The sequence below is a fragment of the Symsagittifera roscoffensis genome, chromosome 6, assembly GCF_963678635.1.
Source record: "Symsagittifera roscoffensis chromosome 6, txSymRosc1.1, whole genome shotgun sequence".
Taxonomy (NCBI): domain Eukaryota; kingdom Metazoa; phylum Xenacoelomorpha; order Acoela; family Convolutidae; genus Symsagittifera; species Symsagittifera roscoffensis.
Genome location: NC_087067.1, coordinates 52,310,032 through 52,332,524, shown reverse-complemented (window position 1 = coordinate 52,332,524; position 22,493 = coordinate 52,310,032). Strand labels below are relative to the sequence as shown.

The following is a 22,493-nucleotide window of genomic DNA, read 5'->3' as shown; positions in this document are numbered from 1 at the left end:
GATGTGGTCGGGTCTGAATTGTCCTTGGGGATGTCCAGTGGCCTGTCTGTTGCTGTCCATCCGAAAAGAGGGTCCTCTGTCTTCATGTAATTTGCTGCTGATATATCGACTTGTTGAATGCTTTGTCCTTCGTGGCTCTCGTCTTTGACATCACGCATCCACTCTAGAATCCTCAAGTTCGTGTTCTCCCTCCTTTCTATTTCACTCTGCTCGAGATCCGTCTCCAATTCTGGCGTCGAGTAATCACTCTGCGGATAATGTCCACCATCGTCAATCACTTGCCATTCCTCTTCGGCCTCCAGTTCGCCTGCGCTTAGTAGTTCATCGCCCAACTTGTCTGGCTGTATCTTATCGATCAAGAAGTCATCCCCGTACCTATTGTACCTCATACCTGTTCGTTTACGATTGCCCGTCCTGGTTTCCGGTGGTGTTGGTCGATCCGGTTCCATCCACTTCGGTACCTCGTTTTGCTCGGGATCGTTCCAGTCTTCTTCTACAAATGAACCTGCATCCGACTCCACTTCTATCTTTTCGTTGTCGTCCAAACTCAAGTTCTCATTACCATCATTTTTCTCTCTAGTGCCTTTCTCATTCACTTCGCACGCTGGTTCCACCACCAGGTACTCAAGACCTTCCATGTCTTTTGGCAGGCACCAGTCCTCCGGGGACGGGACATGAGGCTTCAGATTTTCGTAATGTGCTGCTCGCCCCGTACTCAAGCGATAGAACCGTCCTTGTTGATGTACTTCCGTAATCATGAACGGTCCTCTCCATTTCTTGAGTAGTTTCTTTGTTCCCTTGGGCGGTATGACATTTTGGAAGACCCACACGTATTGGCCCACTTCGTATGGCTTTGCTCTTAGTATCTTTTCGTCATATTTCTTGCGTTGCCTCATTTGCGCTTGCGCCGTGTTTCTCCGACATAGCTCGTTTAGCTCTTGTTGTCTTTTGATCGCTTCCTTCACGTATGCTTGAGGTGACGTCCTCTTCCCCTCGTACTCCGGGTAAAAGAATGTTATAGGCATTGCCCTTTCCCTGCCTGTCAACATCATGAAAGGACTGATACCCGTCGTTGAGTGCTGAGTACTATTATAGGCTCCTACTACCTGTGGCAGGTATTTGTCCCAGTCCGTCATGTATCTCGAGCAGTACACCCTGAGCATGTTGACCAGTGTCCTGTTCTGTCTCTCTACCAACCCATTGGTCTGTGGATGATAGGTCGTCGAGTGCGCTTGAGCAATGTGTGATCTCTTCATCAATTCTTTTGTCAAGTCCCCCACAAAAGCCTTGCCGTTGTCCGACTGGAAAGTCATTGGACAACCATACCGCGATATCCAATGCGTTATCAGGTGATCACATGTCTCCTCTGCCGAGGCTGTCTGGCACGGAACCGCTTCCGCCAACTTGGTGAAGTGATCTATTATAACTAGTATTTGGTTATAACCCGACTCCGTCATGCAGATTTTCTGATGGTCTATCTGCACCACTTCATTGAATTCCGAACTCTCGACAGACTTGAGGGGAAACTTCATCTTCCTTGGGTCTTTTACTTGAAGGCATGCTAGGCAGGCATTCACCCATCTCTCGCAAGCTTTTCTCATTCCCGGCCAATCAAACCTGTGAAGTATCCTTTGTTGTACTTTATCTATCCCCTGGTGGCCCATCTGGTCGTGTGATCTGAAAAGCACCTCCGTTTGGTACAATTGTGGTAGTATGATGAGGTTGTGTTTGTGTAATATTTTTTCCTCATCTCTTCTCTTGCACGCTACCACCCCTTCAGCTGTGTGATAAAGTAAATCTCTCTTTTCCTTGTAGAACTGGCTCAAGATCTTGTAGCTGTCTTCCTCAAGTTCCCCCTTCTCCTTGACTCCCGAATGGATCCATTTGGAGAGGTTACTTGTCATTTTGTCATTCTTCTGGGCCCTTATTAGGTCAGACAGCCTGTATCTCGCCTTAACGTGCTCCTTTAGCGCCATGATCTGTCCATTCATTTCACCAGGGTTGTAGGTGTCATCACTCAGCTTCACACATATCATCCTTTTCACGATTTTCATGTCGTCTTCTGGTACCAGATTCGTTCTGACGTTTGAGTTGCACGATAGTTCCCTTAGTGGTTTTCTTGAAACTGCTATTTTCTCGAGCTCTTCACTACCTCGTACCTCTTGTATTTCCAGATTGTACGTCCCTGAAGATGGATCCGTCTGTAATTCCCTGTCGTGCTGTCTCATCTTCTCTTCCGCCAGTATCATGCATAGACTGTCTTGATCCTCATTGCTCTCATCCGAATCTTCATCCCATTCTTTACGCTCCCCGGACAATTTTCCTTCTCCGGTTCCGTCTTCTTCCATGAATCTGTACCACTCCCCGGACTCTTGATCTAGTCCCAGGTGTTCAATTTCTTCTCTGAATGTCACTTTCTTATCCCTGACTTTTGTCTGCTCCAGAATTTTTTCGGGGATTTTTTCGACTAGTGATCGCACAACTTCCTTGCTATCAGTGATGCTCCCTTTTGAGACGTCAGTATTGTTCACTGTTTCTTCTCTCCGAAGTATGGTTAGTTCCGGTGCCTCCTGACCTTCCCCTTGGATCACGGGCTTGTTATCTGATAGTTTCTCAAGCAACCTCATTAAGTCTTCATCTATTCGGACCGTTCCCTCCTCTACCTGGATGAGATCATAACCTTTTGCCTTGAGTGTTTCCCTCACGATCTTGGACTTGAGCATTATTCCTATCGGAACCCCTCTATTTTTCTTCAAGATGGTCTTTTCAAGAGGCTCTTTCGGCAATTCGGGATGATCTTCTATCGGTTTGCCTGATTTGTCCAGCCATCTCGTGAGTGGAAGACTGTCGTACGTTTCTTTGTCCATAAAGGAGAAGCCGTCTTTGATCTCAGGTCTGTCCGCCTCTCTTTGTTCTTGCCTCTCGTAGAACTCCGTCTTCTTACTCAAGCTGTCAGCATTTTGATGTTTATCTCGTGTTCTGTGCTCAATTATCATGTTGTATCCATCCAAGCGAACTATCCACCTCCCAATATAGCTCTGGTCCATTGAGTACGTTTTCAGCCAGCTTAGTGCTCGGTTGTCGACTCGCAGCTTGAAGGGCTCACTGCCTAGGTATGCTCTGTATTTTTCGACAAAGGTGACCACCGCGAACATCTCTGCTTTCGGTGCTCCGTACTTCATTTCTGTGTCACTTAGGACCTTGCTCCCGTATGCTATTGGTCTCAAGACTGTCTTCCCATTCCATTCTTGTTCTTGATGGAGAATCCCAGAAATGGCGACTACTGACGCGTCCGTGTCTAGCACGTACCTCCCCTTCTCTGTCGGCATACCCAGTACTGGTGCCTCACATAGCTCTTTCTTTATTCTCTGGAATGACTCTTCTGCCGCGTTGTTCCACGTGAACTTCTTGCCCTTATGTCTCATTAGTTGTTGCATCGGGTATACCTTGTCAGCATAGCCCTTGATGAATTCTCTATAATAGTTGGCGAAACCCAGGAAGCTCATCAGCTGGTGCTCCGTCTTCGGTGATTTCCAGGTTAGGACTGCTTCCACGGCGTCTGGATCAGGTCTAATGCCGTGCTTATCTACCATCCTTCCCAAGTATTTAATCGAGTCCTTGAGTATCTCGCACTTTGATGGTTTACACTTCAGCCCCGATCTCTTCATGCACGCGAACACCTCGTCAAGCCTCTCGATGTGGTCTTCTAGTGTCGGCGTCGCTATTACCACGTCGTCCACGTAGCACATTACCAGGTTGCCGTACTTCTTCGTCACGCCTATCAACGCGTGTGCCATCAGCCGCTGAAACGTGGCTGTTGCATTGCAGAGTCCAAACGGCATCCGTTTCCATTGAAACAGACCCAACTCGCAGGCGAACCCTGTCTTGTCCCTGTCTTGCTTCCTTAATGGTACCTGCCAAAAAGCCGAGCCTAAATCAAGAGTCGTAAAAAATTTTGCATCACCTAACTTCGAGAGGCTCTCATCAATTCTAGGTATGGGATAGGCATCCTTCACCGTGACGGAGTTCAGGTATCGAAAGTCACAACAAAACCTTAACTGGTCGCCTTTCTTTTTGGCCATCACTACTCCACACGCCCACGGTGACTTGGATGGTTCTATCATGTCATACTCTAGTAACGTTTCGATTTCTTTTCTACACGCGTCCGATTTGTGTGGGGTCATGCGCCTCGCCCCCTCCCTGTGTGGTACCGCGTTTTCCTCAAGTTCAATTTCATGTTCAACAAAATTACAACACCCGATATCCGCCTTATGCCTTGAAAAGACCTCCTCGTTTCGCTCTAGTACGTCCTTGATAGCTTCGAGCTGTTCATCTTTCAGTTTGCCCCTTAAATGTTCAATCTCCGGCAGAACCGGTTTATCAATTTGCATTTCATCTAGTGTGGGTCGCTCTGGAAAGTTCGAACAGCTCGAAAGCCCATCGTCCGTTTCTGACTTAAGTGATTTGATAAGACCTGAAGAATCTTTTATTCTCTGCAATCGTCTCAAGATACAAATTTTGTCCCTGTGGTTGGGACAATCAACAACTTCATTTTGTTTTGAGTTTTCAATTGTTTCATATCGAGTTTTAACCGGTAAAGCATATCCCAGCTTCCTCCCTCTCTGTATCGTGATCGGTATATCAAGGGTATTCAACAAGACACTGACGCAGAGGCCGCTCTTCGTTATCGAAAATGATCTTCCTAAAACAGCAGCGCTTTGACTATTGGGATTCGGAACTATACACACTTGCTTGTTGTCACTTAGTTCATTATAATTTTTCATCCTCAAGCTTACGATTGCCGCTTCATTAGCTTTTAACCTCACTCTCCTACTCAAGAATACCGGTGCTTTGTTTTCATTCGCCATTATTAAATTTACCGGTTTGATTGCGTACCTCCTATCCGGGTTCCGTATCCTGAACATTGCATTATTTAGATCAATCGTTACGTCGAAATTCCTGATGAAGTCTCTGCCCAAAATGAATTGGTCAGATTCATCTAGGTTTTCTACCACGATGAAGCTCATCCACAGGTTACGTTCCCCCAAATTGAGGGCTATTATCGGCGTCCTGCCCAACACCCGAAGGGCCCCTTTGTTTGCAGCTAACAGCCGTATTCTCGAGTCTATCAAGTCGCCTTTGTCAAAGCCCATCTTTTCCCATGTTTCGATTGGTATGACGCTCAAGACTGCTCCCGTGTCGAGTAATCCACGTAACTGAGTCTTTTTGCCATTTATGTCTAGCACGTGCCCTGTCACGTCTGCTTCCGTCCCGATGTGCATTGCATCTTCTTCGAGCATAGCACAGTGTCCAATCGATCTTACTTTCAATTCTTCTTTCCCTACATAGATTTGTCCAATTAGGTCTTCGTCGCATGTTATCATCGTCTTGGTATAGATGTTGATTCCATCTATATTTAGCATGACCTCGTGTGGACCATAAGCTTCAGTGTACCTATTATCAACACGTACCGATTTGCTGCCCCCTCTCGTGAGTAGTGCCCTGAGCGCTCTAGAAGTCGTTTGTGGACTTATTCCACTCAAGTAGTCTGCATACACGTCAATGTGCATTATCGTCTGGTCGCTCGGCTCGCTCAAGTTTCTGGTTACCTCGTGTCCGCCCACTGTGATTATCGACATTATTCTTGCTCCGATTTTCGATATTCCAAAAGGTTTACCTGTCACCATTTTCACGGTGTTACAATTCCCGGTCTTCATTGAGCCCGTTCTAGCCTCTGGTATTGAATTCGATCCGGTTAATGCTTCGTTAAAATTCTGTCTTTCGATCTCCAACTTTAGTCGTTGCTCTATTTCTTTCACAGCCAGATCTTGTTTCACTTTGGCAATTGCTTCCGTCGCCGCTTTCTCATAATTTATCTCTAGAGAGCTTCCGGCCGCGGACTCTAACGCACCGCTAACATGTGTAACAGCTTTCACTGTCTTCGTCGGCAATTCGGTGTTTGGTGCCCCCAAGTTCCTAGATTCAAACTCGTTTTGCCTGTTCCGCTGATTCTGCACCGCCGCTAATGCCAACTTATGTTTGGGGTGATTCTGGTCCTTGACCGCTTCCCAGAACAAGGGACAATCCATTCTGAAGTGCCCCTCCTGATTACAGAAGAAGCATCTGGCGCCTATCTTGATGATCAAGCCATTATAGTACTCGTGTTCCTCCATCTGGCTCATATCCTCCTCATCCGGTGCATAACCTAGGCTCTTCATGCCTTGTTTGTACGTTGTGCAGTCAGCCACATGATGATCCGCTGACCCGCAGTTCGCGCATGATCTACGCTTGTCCATATCATCTCTAGGTTTGTACCATGATGACCTCTGGGGTTGGCTTCCCCCTTGCGTGTTCCTGTTTTCGGAATATGAGTACTTCTTAGGTTTCATCAGCATGTATTCTCTTGATTTCTGTCTCATTTCTTCTGGGGTGGGTGCGCTGTCCTTCGACAATGTGTAGTATGTTGCTAACATTGTCCTTAAGTCATCACTTTTCACCCCATCGATGAACTTCGAGGCAATGCTAAAGTTCCGTCTATTTGTCGACTCCTCTGGGTCACTCCTCCTTCTCAAGCTCTCGAGGTCATCTAGGAACCGATCTATTGACTCGTCGTCCCTCTGCCTTCTCTTTTCAAATCGCATCATCGCTTGGTGACCCTTCATGCCTGACCCGAATCGATTCAGCAATATCTCGAAGATCTTGTCCGCGGTGTCGCGTTCTTCCTCCTTCTTTGCGACCACGCATTTTAATGCCGTTCCTTCCAAGTTGCTCAGTATGGCTGTACATGCTTGCCTTTCGTCACTCAAGTTGTCTTGCTCTAGATGTAATCTCATCACTTCCACCCAAGTGTCAATGCATCCATCGGAGTCGTCCTTGAATTCTTTTGGCTTCTTGAATGTCTTTCTTGATTTTCCCTCTCTCCTGTCGCTCGAGTCAGTGTTCCTCGTGGCGAAGGCCTCTAGAGTCCTGTTCATCATCTCCCAAGTGCTGGCCCATGTCATAGCATCTGGTCCTGTGTTGCTGTTAGCTGTTGAATCTCCCGGAGCAGCCGTTGTATTCGACGTTCCATTCTTCATTATTGTTTTCGCAGTTGTTGGTGCTATGCTTATCGCATCCCTGGTTAAGGGCAACGGTGTCGATTGCCGTTTGTTCCTTTGTGGTTCTACAAAGTCAACTCTGGTGCTTTGCGTACGATCCGCTGCCGGTCTTTCTTGTGGAGTAGAACCTCTCAAGATTGCATCCAACTTCGCCTGTATTGCACACGAACTCTCGGCTTGACTCTTGCTCATTGTGTCCATTCTCCTTTCCAGGCTCCCTAATTGGCTGTTGACATCATCATATCGGTTCTTCAACTGTTGCATGTCTGTTTTGATGTTCTTTTCTCGTTCTTCATTGGTGGCTTCTACCTTGTCTGACATCTCCTTGAGTCTCTCCTCTGTTGCCTTAGCCAGGTTAAAATAACTGTCTAGATACTCGTGCTTGTTGTATCTTATCTCCTTTTTTATCACCTCTCTGTCTTCTTCACTGTTCTTAAGTCTTTTGTCGATCTGATTTAATTTCGCCAACAAGTCGCCCAGCTCAATGGTAGTCTCTTCATGGTCAGCCGTGAGTTTCTCTTCGGCCTTAGCCTCTGCTTTAGCTTGTTCCTCATTCTGGCCGGTTTCTGTCGTTTTCGTGCTCACTGTACCAAATGTTCGTGCTCTTTCTGCTTTCGGTTCTTCAGTCACGTTTTCTTTCGTTTTTATTCCGAACATTATTCCCAATTTTTCCGTAAAAGATGTCCTCTTTACTTGAGAGTCTTCTTTCACCGTTTCTTCGGTGTTGCCTATTGCATCTTCCGCGTCATCTATCGGTGAGAACTCTATGGGTTTCTGGTTCGGTTCCTCTGCATTGGGCATTGGAGTTGACTCTGTCGCCATCTTCCTTGTTTCATCCACACTTTGATCTGGTGTCTCTAGATCAATCTCGATGGTGGGTTCTACTCGCTCCCCTTCCGTGCCCTCTTTCGCCCTGTTCTCCGCTGTACTCCTTGTGCTGACCATGTTAACTGAAAAATTCGTCTTCGTTATCTTTGGGCCCGTTGATGTCGTTCCGCGCAGCGATGAATTATACTTCGTGTTTGATCCACTTGACCTTTTTTCGAGCACCGGTACCCTACTCCGCCTCATTATTTCTATTTACAACTGCTTCTATTTACAATTTTATTATATACACGATTCTATTCTAAGGGTAAAAAAAAATATTTTTTGTGGTAACAAACTCTGTACAACGTGTTAAAAACCTTATCCAATTCTCTTTCTAAAACCTCCGAAAAATTTTCCTTAATTTGGTCTTAACCCTACCTATTTCGATTTGTCTTATTCTGTCTTAAAACGCACTTGTTGTAATTTGACTTCAATTTCTATACCGTCCCAAGACTATTCGTCACTATCACAGTACTCTCCGCTAGTGTCCTAAGACCCTTGTACCAAGACCACTGTTCCAAGACTAGTGTCCCAAGACTACTGTCCCAAGACCAGTGTCCCAAGGCTAGTGTCCCAAGACTACTGTCCCAAGGCTAGTGTCCCAAGGCTAGTGTCCCAAGACTACTGTCCCAAGGGTAGTGTCCCAAGACCAGTGTCCCAAGACTACTGTCCCAAGACTAGTGTCCCAAGGCTAGTGTCCCAAGACTACTGTCCCAAGGCTGGTATCCCAAGACTAGTGTCCCAAGGGTAGTGTCCCAAGACCAGTGTCCCAAGGCTGGTGTCCCAAGACTAGTGTCCCAAGACTAGTGTCCCAAGACCACTGTCCCAAGACTGTCCCAGGACCACTGTCCCAAGACCCTGTCCCAAGACCACTGTCCCAAGACCACTGTCCCAAGACCCTGTCCCAAGACCCTGTCCCAAGACCCTGTCCCAAGACCACTGTCCCAAGACCACTGTCCCAAGACCCTGTCCCAAGACCACTGTCCCAAGACCCTGTCCCAAGACCCTGTCCCAAGACCACTGTCCCAAGACCACTGTCCCAAGACCCTGTCCCAAGACCACTGTCCCAAGACCACTGTCCCAAGACCCTGTCCCAAGACCACTGTCCCAAGACCCTGTCCCAAGACCACTGTCCCAAGACCCTGTCCCAAGACCACTATCCCAAGACTGCTCTGTTTTAAGACTTCTTCGGTCTTGTCCCAATACTCGTCACGGAGTGTCTTCCTCGTTGTAGGGTCTTCTTGAACCACCGTACCTTGTACCACCACTCGAGCTCTAGTAAAGTTTTCCCAAAAACCCTCTCTTAAAAGCCAAATGCTGACCCCCTCTTCTTTTTGGTTGTTTCTATTTCAATGTAGGTGCGCAGGTATCTTGTGATCACCTGTTCGTATAAAACCAAACACAAATCCTCACTAAAATGCAACAAAAATCTAAGTAAGAAAAATAATAAAAACAGAAAAATGAGCCCACCTGAAATTCAAAGGTGACCAATGTCTACCTTTCGTCCAAAAAAAAATGTCTGGTACCTAATTGCCACGCGCTTTCTTCCCCCCACTAGTGATCTTATGGGGTATCACAAAAGCTGTCTATATCCGGTCCCCCCTACCAAACCAACCAGCGTACCAGTCTTAACTCGAGTTGAATTCTGGATCTCCACCTAATATTACCAACGCGTGTTAATTTCTAATGTAACTAAGTCAACGATGTCGACTAATTAGTTACTCTAATTTCCCCCTTTTTACAATTTACAACCGCCAACCTCTAACTTAACCAGCCCCCCTTCTAACCTCCCCCCTTTCTAGCCCCCCTTCTTAAGCCTAAAAATTACTTTAAGCGCCGGGTGCTAAACCTCTCAAGAGAAAACCGTAGACCTGTTTCCAGGCCTGCTCAAGTAAAAACGTTCCTCAAAACTGGGGGATTTCGCTTATCCAATTTTACACTTATCTCCTATAATGTAATGTGGATTCTAACGATACCCGTTCTGCCCAACTTGAGAACTCGAGAATTGCCAAATCCTTCTTGGCTGCTTTCCCACTCGACTGGTCACCTGTTCCAGTCCAGTCTCCTATTGGTTCAGCCAAGTGTCCCTGAACCACTCTCCCACTCGGCTGGTCACCTCTTCCAGTCAAGTCTCCTATTGGTCCAGCTAAGTTCCAAGCTATCTGAAAACCCTTGACAACGCCCCACTTTGGGCACTTTATTCAGTTTACTGGTTTAAATTGCTAGGTTGATCGAAACGATCGAACTTGTAAAACAGTATGGGTATACTATTTAATTAATATAAAGGTTTGATCCAACTAATCTGGTGTCAAAGTCACTGTCTTTTTTCGTTTTATGGTTTTTGTTCCTTTTTCTATTCTTTTTTGGTTTTTGTTTTGCTTTTTGTCTTTTTGCTCGTGTTTTTGTCCCCCTAGTTGCCCCCCTATACTCGGTTAGCTAAGCCTCGTTCGGAGAGCGCACCAGGAAATTTTCTCGAGTTTTCTTAAAAAGCTATCACGGTACAACCGGAAGGTTTGCACGTTCCTGTCGAACCGTACCGCCGGTACTCTAGAATGGGCATTCAGCCCGAAGCTGTCTCAAGTGGGTTCGACTCCGTAGTCTTGATGTCGTAAACACCCAGGAGCGCCATAAAAACACTATGTAACATTCGTCTACTGCAGTCACACATGAGGCTTAAGAAAAATAGGCCCTATAACCACTGGCTCAAGGGTCAGGGACACTATCTCTTGTGTTTTCCCACCTCAAGAACGGTCGGAGCCAGTTCGGTTCGCTTGTGACATGAGACTACGACCCGTTACAGCTTAAAGGCTACTACTAAAATATCCCCCCACTCTAGAATTAGAAACGTCCCCATACTTAGGTCTCTAGATACCCAAAATACATGAACGCCGTTAAAAACCGGGTTGGAACAATCCGTTAGGTTACTTTTTATTAGACAGTGTGACTTTGATCCATTTCAGATGGATCAACCTAAAACTCGCCTTACCTCAACATAACAATCATAAAACACACTCTAGAATTTAAATTCGTACTCACATATCAGCGCTCTCAAGAGTTGGGAAAATAATCCAGTCAGTAACTAACTCAAGAAATAAATAACTAAGAGAAGTTTAATGTTTTATAGTTTGGACAGCAAGGATAAGTTCATGCTCTAGAATTTGAGTTCTCTTGGACCGTTGGGACACTCCAGTTGTCCGCCTTTCCGCTGAAGGTTCACTCTGGTCCAACCTTAGTAATCGCTCTCTCGGGGATACTCTGTCTTCTATTTCAAGTAGGACAGCTCTACTCTCGTTCACTATGATGGAAATTGCGAATAGCAATTTCCCACTCGTTTTTAATTGACAACTTCCCCGCAATTGTTCTAAAATTGCTCTGATTTCTTTTTCTGATTTTCAGTTATCGCGAGAAAATCGTGCATGACATGTTCCATTCGAAATTTTGAAAAATTAAATTTCACTTCAAAATCAAGTATTTTCTGCTCTTCTCAAGGTCAAACTTCCAAATATGACCGACTGGCACATCTCTCTCTCTAGAAATAAGAACGTCCTCATGGTTAGGTCTCTAAATACATGTAACCAGGGATTTCAATACAATATCAATATATTGAGCTCAATATCAATATTCTTCCATTCAATATCAATATCAATATCAAATAGGATGAAATTTCAATATCAATATCAATATCAATATCTAAAAGCTCAATATCTCAATATTATCACTATTTTAAGATACCAGAGACCAAATTCAATATTGAATTTCGAAATATATAATTAAATTTGTTTAGTTTTTTTTGCAATGTAATTGTTTTTTGTTTAATTTGTTCAGAAAGAAACTTTTTATCACCATTTGTTTTATGTGTATGTGTTAAAACGTCACGTTTCAAGCAATGATACAAAATCCGTTTTTCTCAATATCTACAAAAAATTCAATATCAATATCAATATCTAGCCTTCAATATCTCAATATTAAAAATTCAATATTGACATCGTCTCAATATTCAATATCTGATCATTCAATATATTGCAATCCCTGCATGAAACACGCGAACGTCATTCAAAACTGGGTTGAAAGCTTAAGTATACCGATGGTTTTTATTGGACAGTGGAGCTTCGATCCATTTCAGATGGATCAACCTAAAACTCGCCTCATCTCAACATAATCACATAAAATGCACTCGAGAAATTTAAAATAGGTATTCACATAACGACTCGACTCTAGAATTGGGTAAATAACAATTGCATTAGCAACTAGAATTGATTTAAAGTAATCGAGAAGAAGTTTTGAATAAGTAAATCTAGCTGAAGAAGAAGTTTTGTTCTCTGGACCATTGGGCAGCTTCGGCTGTCCACCTTCTCACTCAAGTGTCACTCGTCCAGTCAATCGCACCTCGTTACTTCTCAGCGATTGACTGGACGAGAGTGACACTTGAGTGAGAAGGTGGACAGCCGAAGCTGCCCAATGGTCCAGAGAACAAAACTTCTTCTTCAGCTAGATTTACTTATTCAAAACTTCTTCTCGATTACTTTAAATCAATTCTAGTTGCTAATGCAATTGTTATTTACCCAATTCTCTCGATTTTCTACCAGGAACGATAATTCTACTCGTATTGAATTACTCCGGTAAAATTGCGAATAGCAATTTTACCCTCGTATTTTTAGCGACTTTCCCTTGATTATCACTCGAATCTTCTGTCCTATTTTATTTTGCATTTTCAGTTGTCGCGAGAAACTTGAGCATGACAGGGTCAATTCGAGTTTTTTAAAATTACTTTTTATCCCAAATTAAGACCAAGCTTCCAAATATGACCGTCTAGCACACATTGAACTGGCTTTGGTAGAGACGGTTAAAAGCTTGTGAAGCTGTGTTTAGACGTAAGCCAGTCGCTTCAGTTTCGAACGAATTTTCAAAAATAATCATGGCAGTCCAAACTGACCCATCCCAATTCGTTCATTTTGGTAAATAAGACCGTTTAACGTCAAAATTAATACACCGACACCAAAACTGCTCGAACTTAAATTCATTGGTTCAGGTTAGTCTGGTCATGCGTTTTCAGGTCAGTCTGGGCGAATGGCACACTGTTTTCCTCCCGCTTGATTTTGGGTTTGCCCATGTGCATTACTTTGGCTTTGTCTGGGTGAGACGGGAGTTGCGGCTTTTTGCTCCAGGCAACCATTGATTCTGTATCATCTTGCAGTCGTTTTTGATCCTCTTCAGAATTCACTATGCCGTATACTTTTGTGTTAAAAGGAAGCATCTAACGTAACCCGTATCGAGTTGAATTTTAACACATCAACACAAATCATCTCCTTTGTATCAGTATGACTTCCATATCTAGAAAACTTTAAAAGTTTTGACTGGAATATGTGATTAAGGGACTCCTGACTAACCTCGGTTACTATCTTGGTTACTATGACACTTTTGACTTTCTGATTACCCAACAGGACGTGAAACAAAGCAACACAAATAACGCAAGTCTAACTCACCCTCTCCGGAGAGGGTGCCGTTATAGTTTCTCTTTAGCAGTATTGATTGACAATGAAATGTTTTCGACGGTCATTGCATCAGACTAGTATTGCACGAGTTGAAAGTCGAAATTATTAATGTAAGATGCCTTCGAACCACTCATTTTTTTGTTTCCGAGGCCACTACACTTAGATTTTTCAGATATGGAGAAAAATGTTGACTACCCTCCAAATTGTAAAGCTATTGTTGTTGACGAAAAAAATTCAGTAGAACTCTCAAAAAATTTGAAAGTTGGTATAATAATAATGATTTCAATCAGTCTTCCTTTCAAACTTTTATAGTATTTTTTTTAAATCTTTAGACGCTTGCTGAGAGTTTACAGGCCATCGAAAGCTCAAGAGAGAACCAGTACACCGCTTTGGCAAAACATTTGATTCACGTTAAATTGGTTCGGCATTCCTCGAAGGAAGTACGATTGTTTTGTGCTTGCTGTTTGGTGGATTTGTTGAGAATATGTGCTCCGGAAAATCCATTTAACAAAGATGCGGACTTAAAAGTGAGCGAGTCGTTGACTTATAAACAATTATTCAAGGCAGCGAGTAAAATCCACCATTTTTTTTAGGAGTTGATCTCATTTTTCATTCGCGTTCTGCGGGGACTAGAAGATATTGAGGGCAGCTCATATCATCGATACTTTTACGTTCTGGAGGTATGTGTCACTTTTAAGTTTCTTTATGCTTGCGATTAGCAAGCGTTTTCAAATGTGTTGCTTGGCATGTTTACACAGAATTCCTGTTTGATAAAAACAGGTTACATGCAAGTGTATGGGATTGGTTTTTTAAGTTTTTTTTCGAGACGCTTTGGAAAATTTTAGCATTCTTTGCAAAAAAAATAGTTTTTTTTTTTGTCGAAAACCCTTCAACCGATTATCAAATGGGGTATCCATAGAAAGACCGCCTACATTCGCCTGTGACTGCGTACTCATCTGGTTTCTTTTTGCCTTATTGGTCTGTCTACCACCTTCAAGAAACTCAAAACTAACCTACCAAATCTGAAATTTGTACACATGATATTATGGCCCTCGGAATAGGCAATTTTTTCATTTTTTAACCGTTTTTTGAATCTTTTATATCATTTCTTGAAAACTAACCTTCTAAACCTGAGGTCTTGGGTTCACATGAGATAGCGGGCAGTGGGAAGCTTCCTTGCATTAGCGGCTAATCACAATTATTTTACATAAAAAGTTGTCTTCCTCGGAAAAGTCAATTTCTTGAGGGTTTTTTTAAAAATTTTATGAATTATACCGAAAAAATACCCTCCCATATCTGAGATTTTGGTTTCAATTTAAAGAACGGGTTGTGGGAAGCTCCTTTGCTTTTGTGACTGCGCCCAAATTTGATGGCCTTCAAATTGATTTTTTTTCTAGAGATTTGTCTGCTAAACCTGGGTTTTTGGGTTCAATCGAAATTATGGGTAGGGCAATTTTTTTTCTGCAGAAGCAGCTACGCCCATTTTTTTTTTTACAAAAAGCTATGATTCTCGGAAATGTCGTTTTTCTGATTTGTTGACCGTTTTTCGAACTTTTCTCGATAACCATCCTCCCAAATCTGATATTATAGGTTTAATCGACACTATAGGTTGTTGAAATCGTACACTTATGGCTCAGTTTTCTACGCCCAATTTTTATAGAGAAAAGTTATGGCCTTCAAACAAATGAAAGTTATAGAACTTTGACCGTTATTTGGAAACTTTTTGAATTTTCTTAAAACAAGCAAATCTGAGATGAAAATTTCATTCGAAAGAAGTGGTTTTTCAAATTTTTCCTGCTGAAGCGGCTCTTACTTATTTTTTGCACGAAAAAGTTATGTCTTTGGAAACATTCCAAAAATTTTCACACAACTAATGTTTTGGGCAAAGTTCAAATTTTGAAATTATGAATTTGGTCCCGCATCAGTAGAGCAAACTTAAAAAGGTCAGACATATCTCCAGCTTTTGCTGGGCGCTAGTTGTCCTTCATTGAGACATACGAAAATTTTGGTTCACTTAGTTTTTTAACTTTTTCAATTTTTTTTCGACTTGTTTTTTTTGGAGCAGTACAACAGTGCCGAAGTACAACAGTGCCGAAAATGAAAACTTTGTTCAACAGTGCCGAAACTGAAAACTTTGACCTACAGTGCCAAAATTTTGAACAAATTTCAGCATATTAAAGTGCGGTAATCAAAAATTAAACAGCGATCATTTACAATTTTAAGTAAAACTATAAGATTGACCGAGAAAATTTGCAGCTTACACATTTTGGCGCCACAATTATTGTTCAATTTGCAGTTGCAGACATATTAGCGCGAAAATTGGAGTGATTTTCTTTGATAATTAGCGTCAGTAATTTCCCGCTCTTTAAAAAATGCGTGTAAATTATTCTGAACTTTTCCCGCCTTTTTCGGCACTGTTGTACTTCCGCACTGTTGAACGCCCCCGTTTTTTATGATTGTGTTGTATCGCAAGTGATGGGATGCTCCGCATCGCCACTGTGTTTAATTTGGGCTGTGGAAAAAACTTGCAGTGATTCTTGTACAATTAAGAGGAGCAGGCGTTTTGAAGCATAATTGTAAGAAAATTAATTTTCATTTAGCTTTCGAGAATCTTTTATAGTTCTTTTTCCGCAAAATTTTGCGCTTGGTGAAAAATTTGCAATGGTCGATGGGTTTTGATGCAGTTGATAAATGTTTCAGTGTCTGGCTGTCTGCAAATCGTTTCTTCTTATTGCGAAGCTGAGATCTTCTGAAACTGCTATTACGCTTACAGGAAAACTCTTCAATCTTTTTTTTCAGGTGGTTAGGTAAGTTATATAGTTTTTCTTTTTGTTAAAGAATTTTTCATGAAAGAATCTACTTTGTTAAAGAATCTACTTTTAGCGAGAGCCACATGGGAAAGGCACGTAGTCTGATGTTAGAGGTAATGAGCAGTCTTGTGAATCAGACTAACTGTATGGACAATGAAATTCTGGAGCTCATATATCAGCACATCTTGCCTCCTTTCAAACATCAGAAGCCTTGCGCATACTCACTAGCCGCAGATTTATTACGCCTCACATCAAATGCAATAGAAAGTCATGTTCTCAATGTAAGCGGAGACTACTGCCTCAAAAGTTGATTCATCATTTGATATCGAAAGTTTTACGGTATGCTCGTTTTGCAAGTGTCGATGAACTGGGTTGTCTCTTATTGAGGTCTTGCAGTTTTTCTTAAGTTTTTTTTTCAAGAAAAGTCTGACAATTGGTTCTTTTTTGGATTAGTGTCTTTTATTTCATGCATTCAGTTGTTAGAATTTTCAATTAAATTGCTGTTCATTTGCTGAATGCAAGGTAAACTAAACTCCTTTTGATCCAGTTTTCTCAACTTGGGTCAACTTTAGCCAAAAAAATGTCAATTATGAAAGTTTCTTGAAATTCGAAGAGCTTCAACTTGATATATATTTTTTGAAATTTGAAAATTTTTTCTGTATTTCATCGACACTTTTCTAACTGTCTGTTGGCTATGTTAGAGTAAATTTTAAAATATGTCTCGAATCTCAATGTACAGTAATATCCATAGTTCCTCATAGAAGAGTTTCAATTGATCTTTAATAAGATCTTTGTGCTCGTAGATCTTCCAAATTAAATCTTGTCTGAAGTGGAAAGACGCTTTCGCGTCGTGTAAAAAGTTCACAATGAGCTGATAAATTTTGCTAGGTTTTGAAATTTTAGTTCTTCAACGATGTCTTGTCACCTCTGAATGAAGGCGACGCAGATGACAGCTTCATCACACCATCAAAGACACCCAGAAGTTCATCTAAGAATGGAGGAGAGTCAGACGGGACTAGGAAGAGGAACTCGTTGACAGTGCAGAGGATATATGATCTGATGTACGAGGTGTATGCCACTGCGCCTGCCACTCTCTCTTCAGTGCTGCCTCTCATTGAGATGAAGTTGAAGGTAGGAGATTCAAACTCTTATATGACTGGCCGTTGCTGAATCGGTAGCTTATAGGGTGGCTAAAGTGGCATCACACCTGTCGGGAGGCAAAATTGAGCAGCCGTGGCCGAGTGGGTTAGGCACACGTCTCTCAAAACAAGGGTCATGCGTTCGAATTCCACTTCGGTCACGGTTGGAGAATTCCACTCAAGGTGGGATCGGCTGCGGAGAAATGGATGGCACCACCATCCCACACGGTGGGTCCTGCACTGAGCAGGACCGGGGGCTAATAATAAATTTAAAATAACACGCCTATCGGTTTTCCGTGATATCCACGATTTTGGTTTTTACACTAGCGTCAGCTTACTGATTTGTTACGAAGCTTTTTTTTCTAACCTATCTCTTTTTTTTCTGAAATTCAATGAGTAAAGTCTATATAAAATTATTCTCCATGTTATAAACTGCATCAAAATGTGTCAGTGTGAACAGGTGAACAAATTATGACAACATTTTTTACATGCAAAATGCCGTGTGATTAATTTTTGAGCACAAGGGGGAGCACCATTAAATTTTGAGCAACATCTACCAGGGGGTGGGAAACTGCAAAAGAGCCCTACTTTTTCTTATCGCTCTTATAGCGCTACTTTTTTTTTGCTAGAATTTTTATTTAGAATAAGTCATCTCCAGTGATACAAGGCAATTTTATATTTAAAATGAGTCTTGAAAACGACATACAATAAAGATAGAAAATATAATTTTCCGAAAGTTGATGTTAAACAGAGCAGTTTTAATTTTTTTTCAAATTAGTGTCGTTTTTTGTCGGCGTGGTGTGATAAAAGGAGCTGAACGAAAAACCTCGAGATGAGGCATATTCAAAAGTCATAGTAAAATCAGCAAATTGAAAAATAATTTTTGCAGAAAAATGGTTAGCAATTTTGAGACCACACCTGTCGGTTTTTCGTGATACCCACGATTTTGGTTTTTAGACTAGAGTCAGCTTTGGTTATTGCTTACACTAGCGTCAGCTGAGTGTATTGTTACAAACCTTTTTTTCTAACCTAACTCGCTAATAAAAAGATACATTTGAAAAAATATATTTCAAAAATTATTTCACTTTTGCAGTTATTTGAAGTTTTTGATTCCAAAACGGCGCTAAAATACCCAAAACAACTAACGAAACTCAAGTAAAGTTAGTTTTTACGGTTTGAATTAAGCTATTGTAAGCTTTTAAGCCACTTAAGTTAGCTATTTTGAGCGTGCTCGCTCGCTTTATTCGCTCGAATTAAGACAAAAAGCCAATCATTTCAAACCGGTTCTTCTCGAAACTGGGAAAAAATGTTTTGAATTTCTCAGTGTCGTTCAAATCACAACTGCAAGGGCTTTAATATGATATATCACGTGGAAAATTTTATTTTGCGTCGAAAACAAAAAAAAAACGAAACAAGGATAGGCGGTTACTGTGTAAGTAGCACAGAATGTTGCGACCAGTCTTAAAAAAAAACAAAAAAAAAGTTTTTTCAAGTTGGTGTCGTTTTTTGCTTGTTATAATAAAAAGATCAGATCCGAAGGAAAAAATAGAACTTAGGCATATTTCAGAGTCCCAGTAAAATAGGTCAATCGTAAAACAGTTTTTTTTGCAGAAATTTTCAATTTTGATTCCTAAAATTGCGCTGAAAAATCCAAAAACTACTTTTATATGAGTAAAACGTAGCTTTGACGGCTTAAATTATGCTTAAATATGCTATTGTAAGCCTACACGGTCACCTTATTTGCTCGAAATTAGACCAAAGATGAAAAACCGGTTTTTCTCAACACTGTTTTTTAATGTCATTCAAATCACGATTGGAAGGGCTTAAATATGATATATCATTTAACCCAGTCCGATCATTGTTTGTGGTACCTGATTTTGCGTGGAAAACAAAAATCAAACCAAAACTATAACACCCGAATACAAAGTTCTTGTCCATTTTTCAAATGGTCGGAGCAAAAAGCTTACGTGGATGCGGTTGTCATTTTTAATGCTTATTTAGAGTCTCGAAGTCGATGACAGGCTGCTGGCTGTGCAGTGTCTCGGCAAGATGTTTGGCCATGAAAACAGCCAACTATATCTGGACAACCAGAACCTCTGGTCTGGATTTTTGTCCAGGTGTCGGGATGCCAGTGCTGAAGTACGGATGAAGTTTCTAAAGTGCGTTCCGGCTATACTGGAACATCACAATGAAGACATAGGTCCAGATGTGACCTCGGCGTTGAGCAAGTTGGCACGTGACACCAGCTCCGATCTGAGGAAGGAGACGATGAAAGTGATTGAGCAGATTGGCTTCGTCAGTTTCTCATTGGTCAATTCTGAGTTGTTGGCTCTTGTGAGAGACAGAACACGTGACACTAATGTAAGTTGATTTGCTTATGATCAAATGACTACGAATCATTTTTTGTACGTAAAACAGAAATATTTGAGTTTTTTGCTAGTGTAGTGCAACTGAGCAGATGCTTAAAAGAATTAATTACAACTATCGTAAATGACTTCCAAAAAACGTTTCATAAAAATCTTAAACATGATGCGAAGGAATTGGTTCGTTGTACGTAGAAAAGTCCAAATATTTCTAATCTGAATGAGCAGCTGTTTTGTTTTTGTTCAGTGGGCTGTGAGGAAGGCTGCGATGAATGCTGGCGCCAACTGGTATCACCAACTGTGCTCATTATCATCGTCATCTTCCGCAGAAATAACTGGCTCCGAAGTCTGGTCCCAAAACTCACCTCGTGTCAAGTTGTCCTGGGTAGTGCCGAAACTATTGGCTAATTACTTGTCAACCGATGCGGTCGAGAAGAGCTACGTAGATGAGCTCTTATTCTCAAAAGTGTTCGCAGATTATTATTCAAACTCGGACATTTCAAGTGTGAGGTTTCTCGAAATTTTCCTCGAAGTCGATGATCAGAGCTTTCAGGTGCTGCAGAAGTTGTTGAAGTACGATAAACTATTGACTAAAATTGGATTCAGTGGAAAAATAGGTGAAGATTTGATCGCGAATATCTGTGCTTTTCTCATGCGTCCGGATAAAAGTGACTTTAATCGGAACTACTACTACAAAGACGAAATTTTGGATCCTAAATTAGACGAAAGAGATTTGAGAAACTCCTTCGATGATAATGATTCGTTGTTTGCTATCAGTTCAAGTGATGACAAGAAGTTGCGAGCTCTATTGATGGTTGAATGTTTGTTTTATGCTTACCCCGATTTGTTCACCTCCGTTTCATGTGTTGAGCATTTGGAGAGGTTTCTCAGATTTGCGATTATTGGAAGAGCTAAAGTGACTTGCGACGTTTTAAAACATGTTTTGAAGTCTTTAGCAATTGTCTGCAAATACGTACAAGAAAAAACTAAAGAAAACAACAATGAAGAAGAAATCATGTCAGAAGAATTCAACAGGGCGAAAAATAGTTTGCTCGAATCTTCGAATTCAATTCTGGAGCACTCGAATGATGCCAAACTCTGCAAGTATTCTGTAATTCTGTGCTGTGGTCTAGTAACTGAATCTGTCGAAAGAACCTCAATGTTTTCAAAACTGTTCAAAAAGCTGACTGGCAATATTTCGTTGACTTGCTGCAATTTGTTGGGTATTTTGGGAGCTACTACACAATTAGCTTTCGCGGGGGCTTTTGAGTTGCACAATGAATTACAAAAATTCATCTCGGCTTTTGTGACTAAAAAGTTACTGGCGTCGGATATTTCGGATTTGAAAGAAGATGATCAAGATAAGTTAATTTGTGCCAAAGTGTACGGGTTGAAGTTAATCACAAGATGGCTGCTTGGCCTTAAAGGCTCCAATCTGCGACTTGCTGAGTCCAGTTTGAAAATGTTCGCAACTGGTATTATAAACGGAGGTTCGTTTTCAGAACCGACCGAGAATAATTCGGGACCTCCTGAGGTCGAAAAGGAATATATAGCCATTAGACTAACTGCTGCCAAAATGATGCTTAAACTGAGCACATTAAATGCATATGCCAATATTATCTCGGCAGACCAATTTAACGTGGTAGCTTCTGTGATTCTGGATCCTCTAGAGGAAGTGAGAGCATCTTTTGCGGCGAAACTCGACAAGCATTTTATGGCACAAAAGTTACCTTTGAAGTTTCTCGCTATTTTCGCTTTTTGTGGTCGAGAGCCAAATAGTGATCTGAAAGAGAAGTTGCACTCATACTTGAAACGAAATCTAGCGAAGAGGAAACAAATTTTGAAAAATACAAAAATATTCCAGAAGAATTTTGAAGTTAATGCTAGTGTTGATATTCAAAAGATTAAAAGACAGTCTTTGTTTTCTAATCTCGATGACGTGATGTTGTATGTTGTACATTTACTTGCACATTTCCACGAATTCGATTCCTTAAAAAATCTGGAAGTTCTCAAAGCTTTGAAAGATTGCGTGTGGTTTGTCCTGCAGATTTTGATGTATGATTTAGACCATTTTTCCTACACGTATCATAAATTTATGCTAGACAGTTTAAAAAATTGTCAAGATGCAACAACTGAATCGGGTGATAAAGAAAGTAATGAGAAGTTATACGCGGTATGTGACTTGGCTTTGACTTTGCTGAATGCAAGAGTGAAATTGTTCGACTCGATTTCCATTTCGGAGCTGAATTTGTCGATTCCGACCAAACTGTACAGAGTGATTGAGGACGGGAAGAGAATGAATTCGAAGCTGTACATTCCGGCTAGTCTGACTGAGAAGCCGAAGACCATTCTGGACTCATCCGCTGCGTCATCATTGGCAGAAAAGAACAAGAAGAAACAAAAAGTAAGAATGACAAGGATAACCGGTTACTGAGCAAGTAGCACCACAGAATGTTCCGACCAGTCTTAAAAAATACAAAAATGTTTTCTGAAGTTGGTGTCGTTTTTCTTCTGCATCTGATAAAAAAGTCTGGTCGAAAAATAGTGAAAGAGGTCAATTGGAAAAAAAAACTTGAAAAGTTTTGAGTTTTCAAGTTTTTGATTCCCAAAATTGCGCTAAAAACTACCTTTACTTGAGTAAAACTAAGTTTTCACGGCCTAAATTAAGCTGAAATAAGCTATTGCAATTACTAACTACCTTCAATGGTCGAAACAACAGCACCGC

At 41.5% G+C, this 22,493-nt stretch overlaps 1 protein-coding gene across 1 annotated transcript in view; it reads left to right on the top strand.

The window, feature by feature from the left end:
* The window catches only part of LOC134848149 (sister chromatid cohesion protein PDS5 homolog A-B-like), a 350,720-nt gene that overhangs the window by 322,183 nt on the left and 6,044 nt on the right, over positions 1-22,493 (top strand). The window contains exons 2-9 of the mRNA XM_063865508.1: positions 13,627-13,717; positions 13,789-13,983; positions 14,050-14,136; positions 16,157-16,263; positions 16,340-16,547; positions 17,170-17,397; positions 19,407-19,766; positions 20,016-22,172. Coding sequence (XP_063721578.1) covers positions 13,631-13,717; positions 13,789-13,983; positions 14,050-14,136; positions 16,157-16,263; positions 16,340-16,547; positions 17,170-17,397; positions 19,407-19,766; positions 20,016-22,172 — 3,429 coding nt within the window. The 5' untranslated portion in view covers positions 13,627-13,630. The remainder of the gene's footprint in view (positions 1-13,626; positions 13,718-13,788; positions 13,984-14,049; positions 14,137-16,156; positions 16,264-16,339; positions 16,548-17,169; positions 17,398-19,406; positions 19,767-20,015; positions 22,173-22,493) is intronic.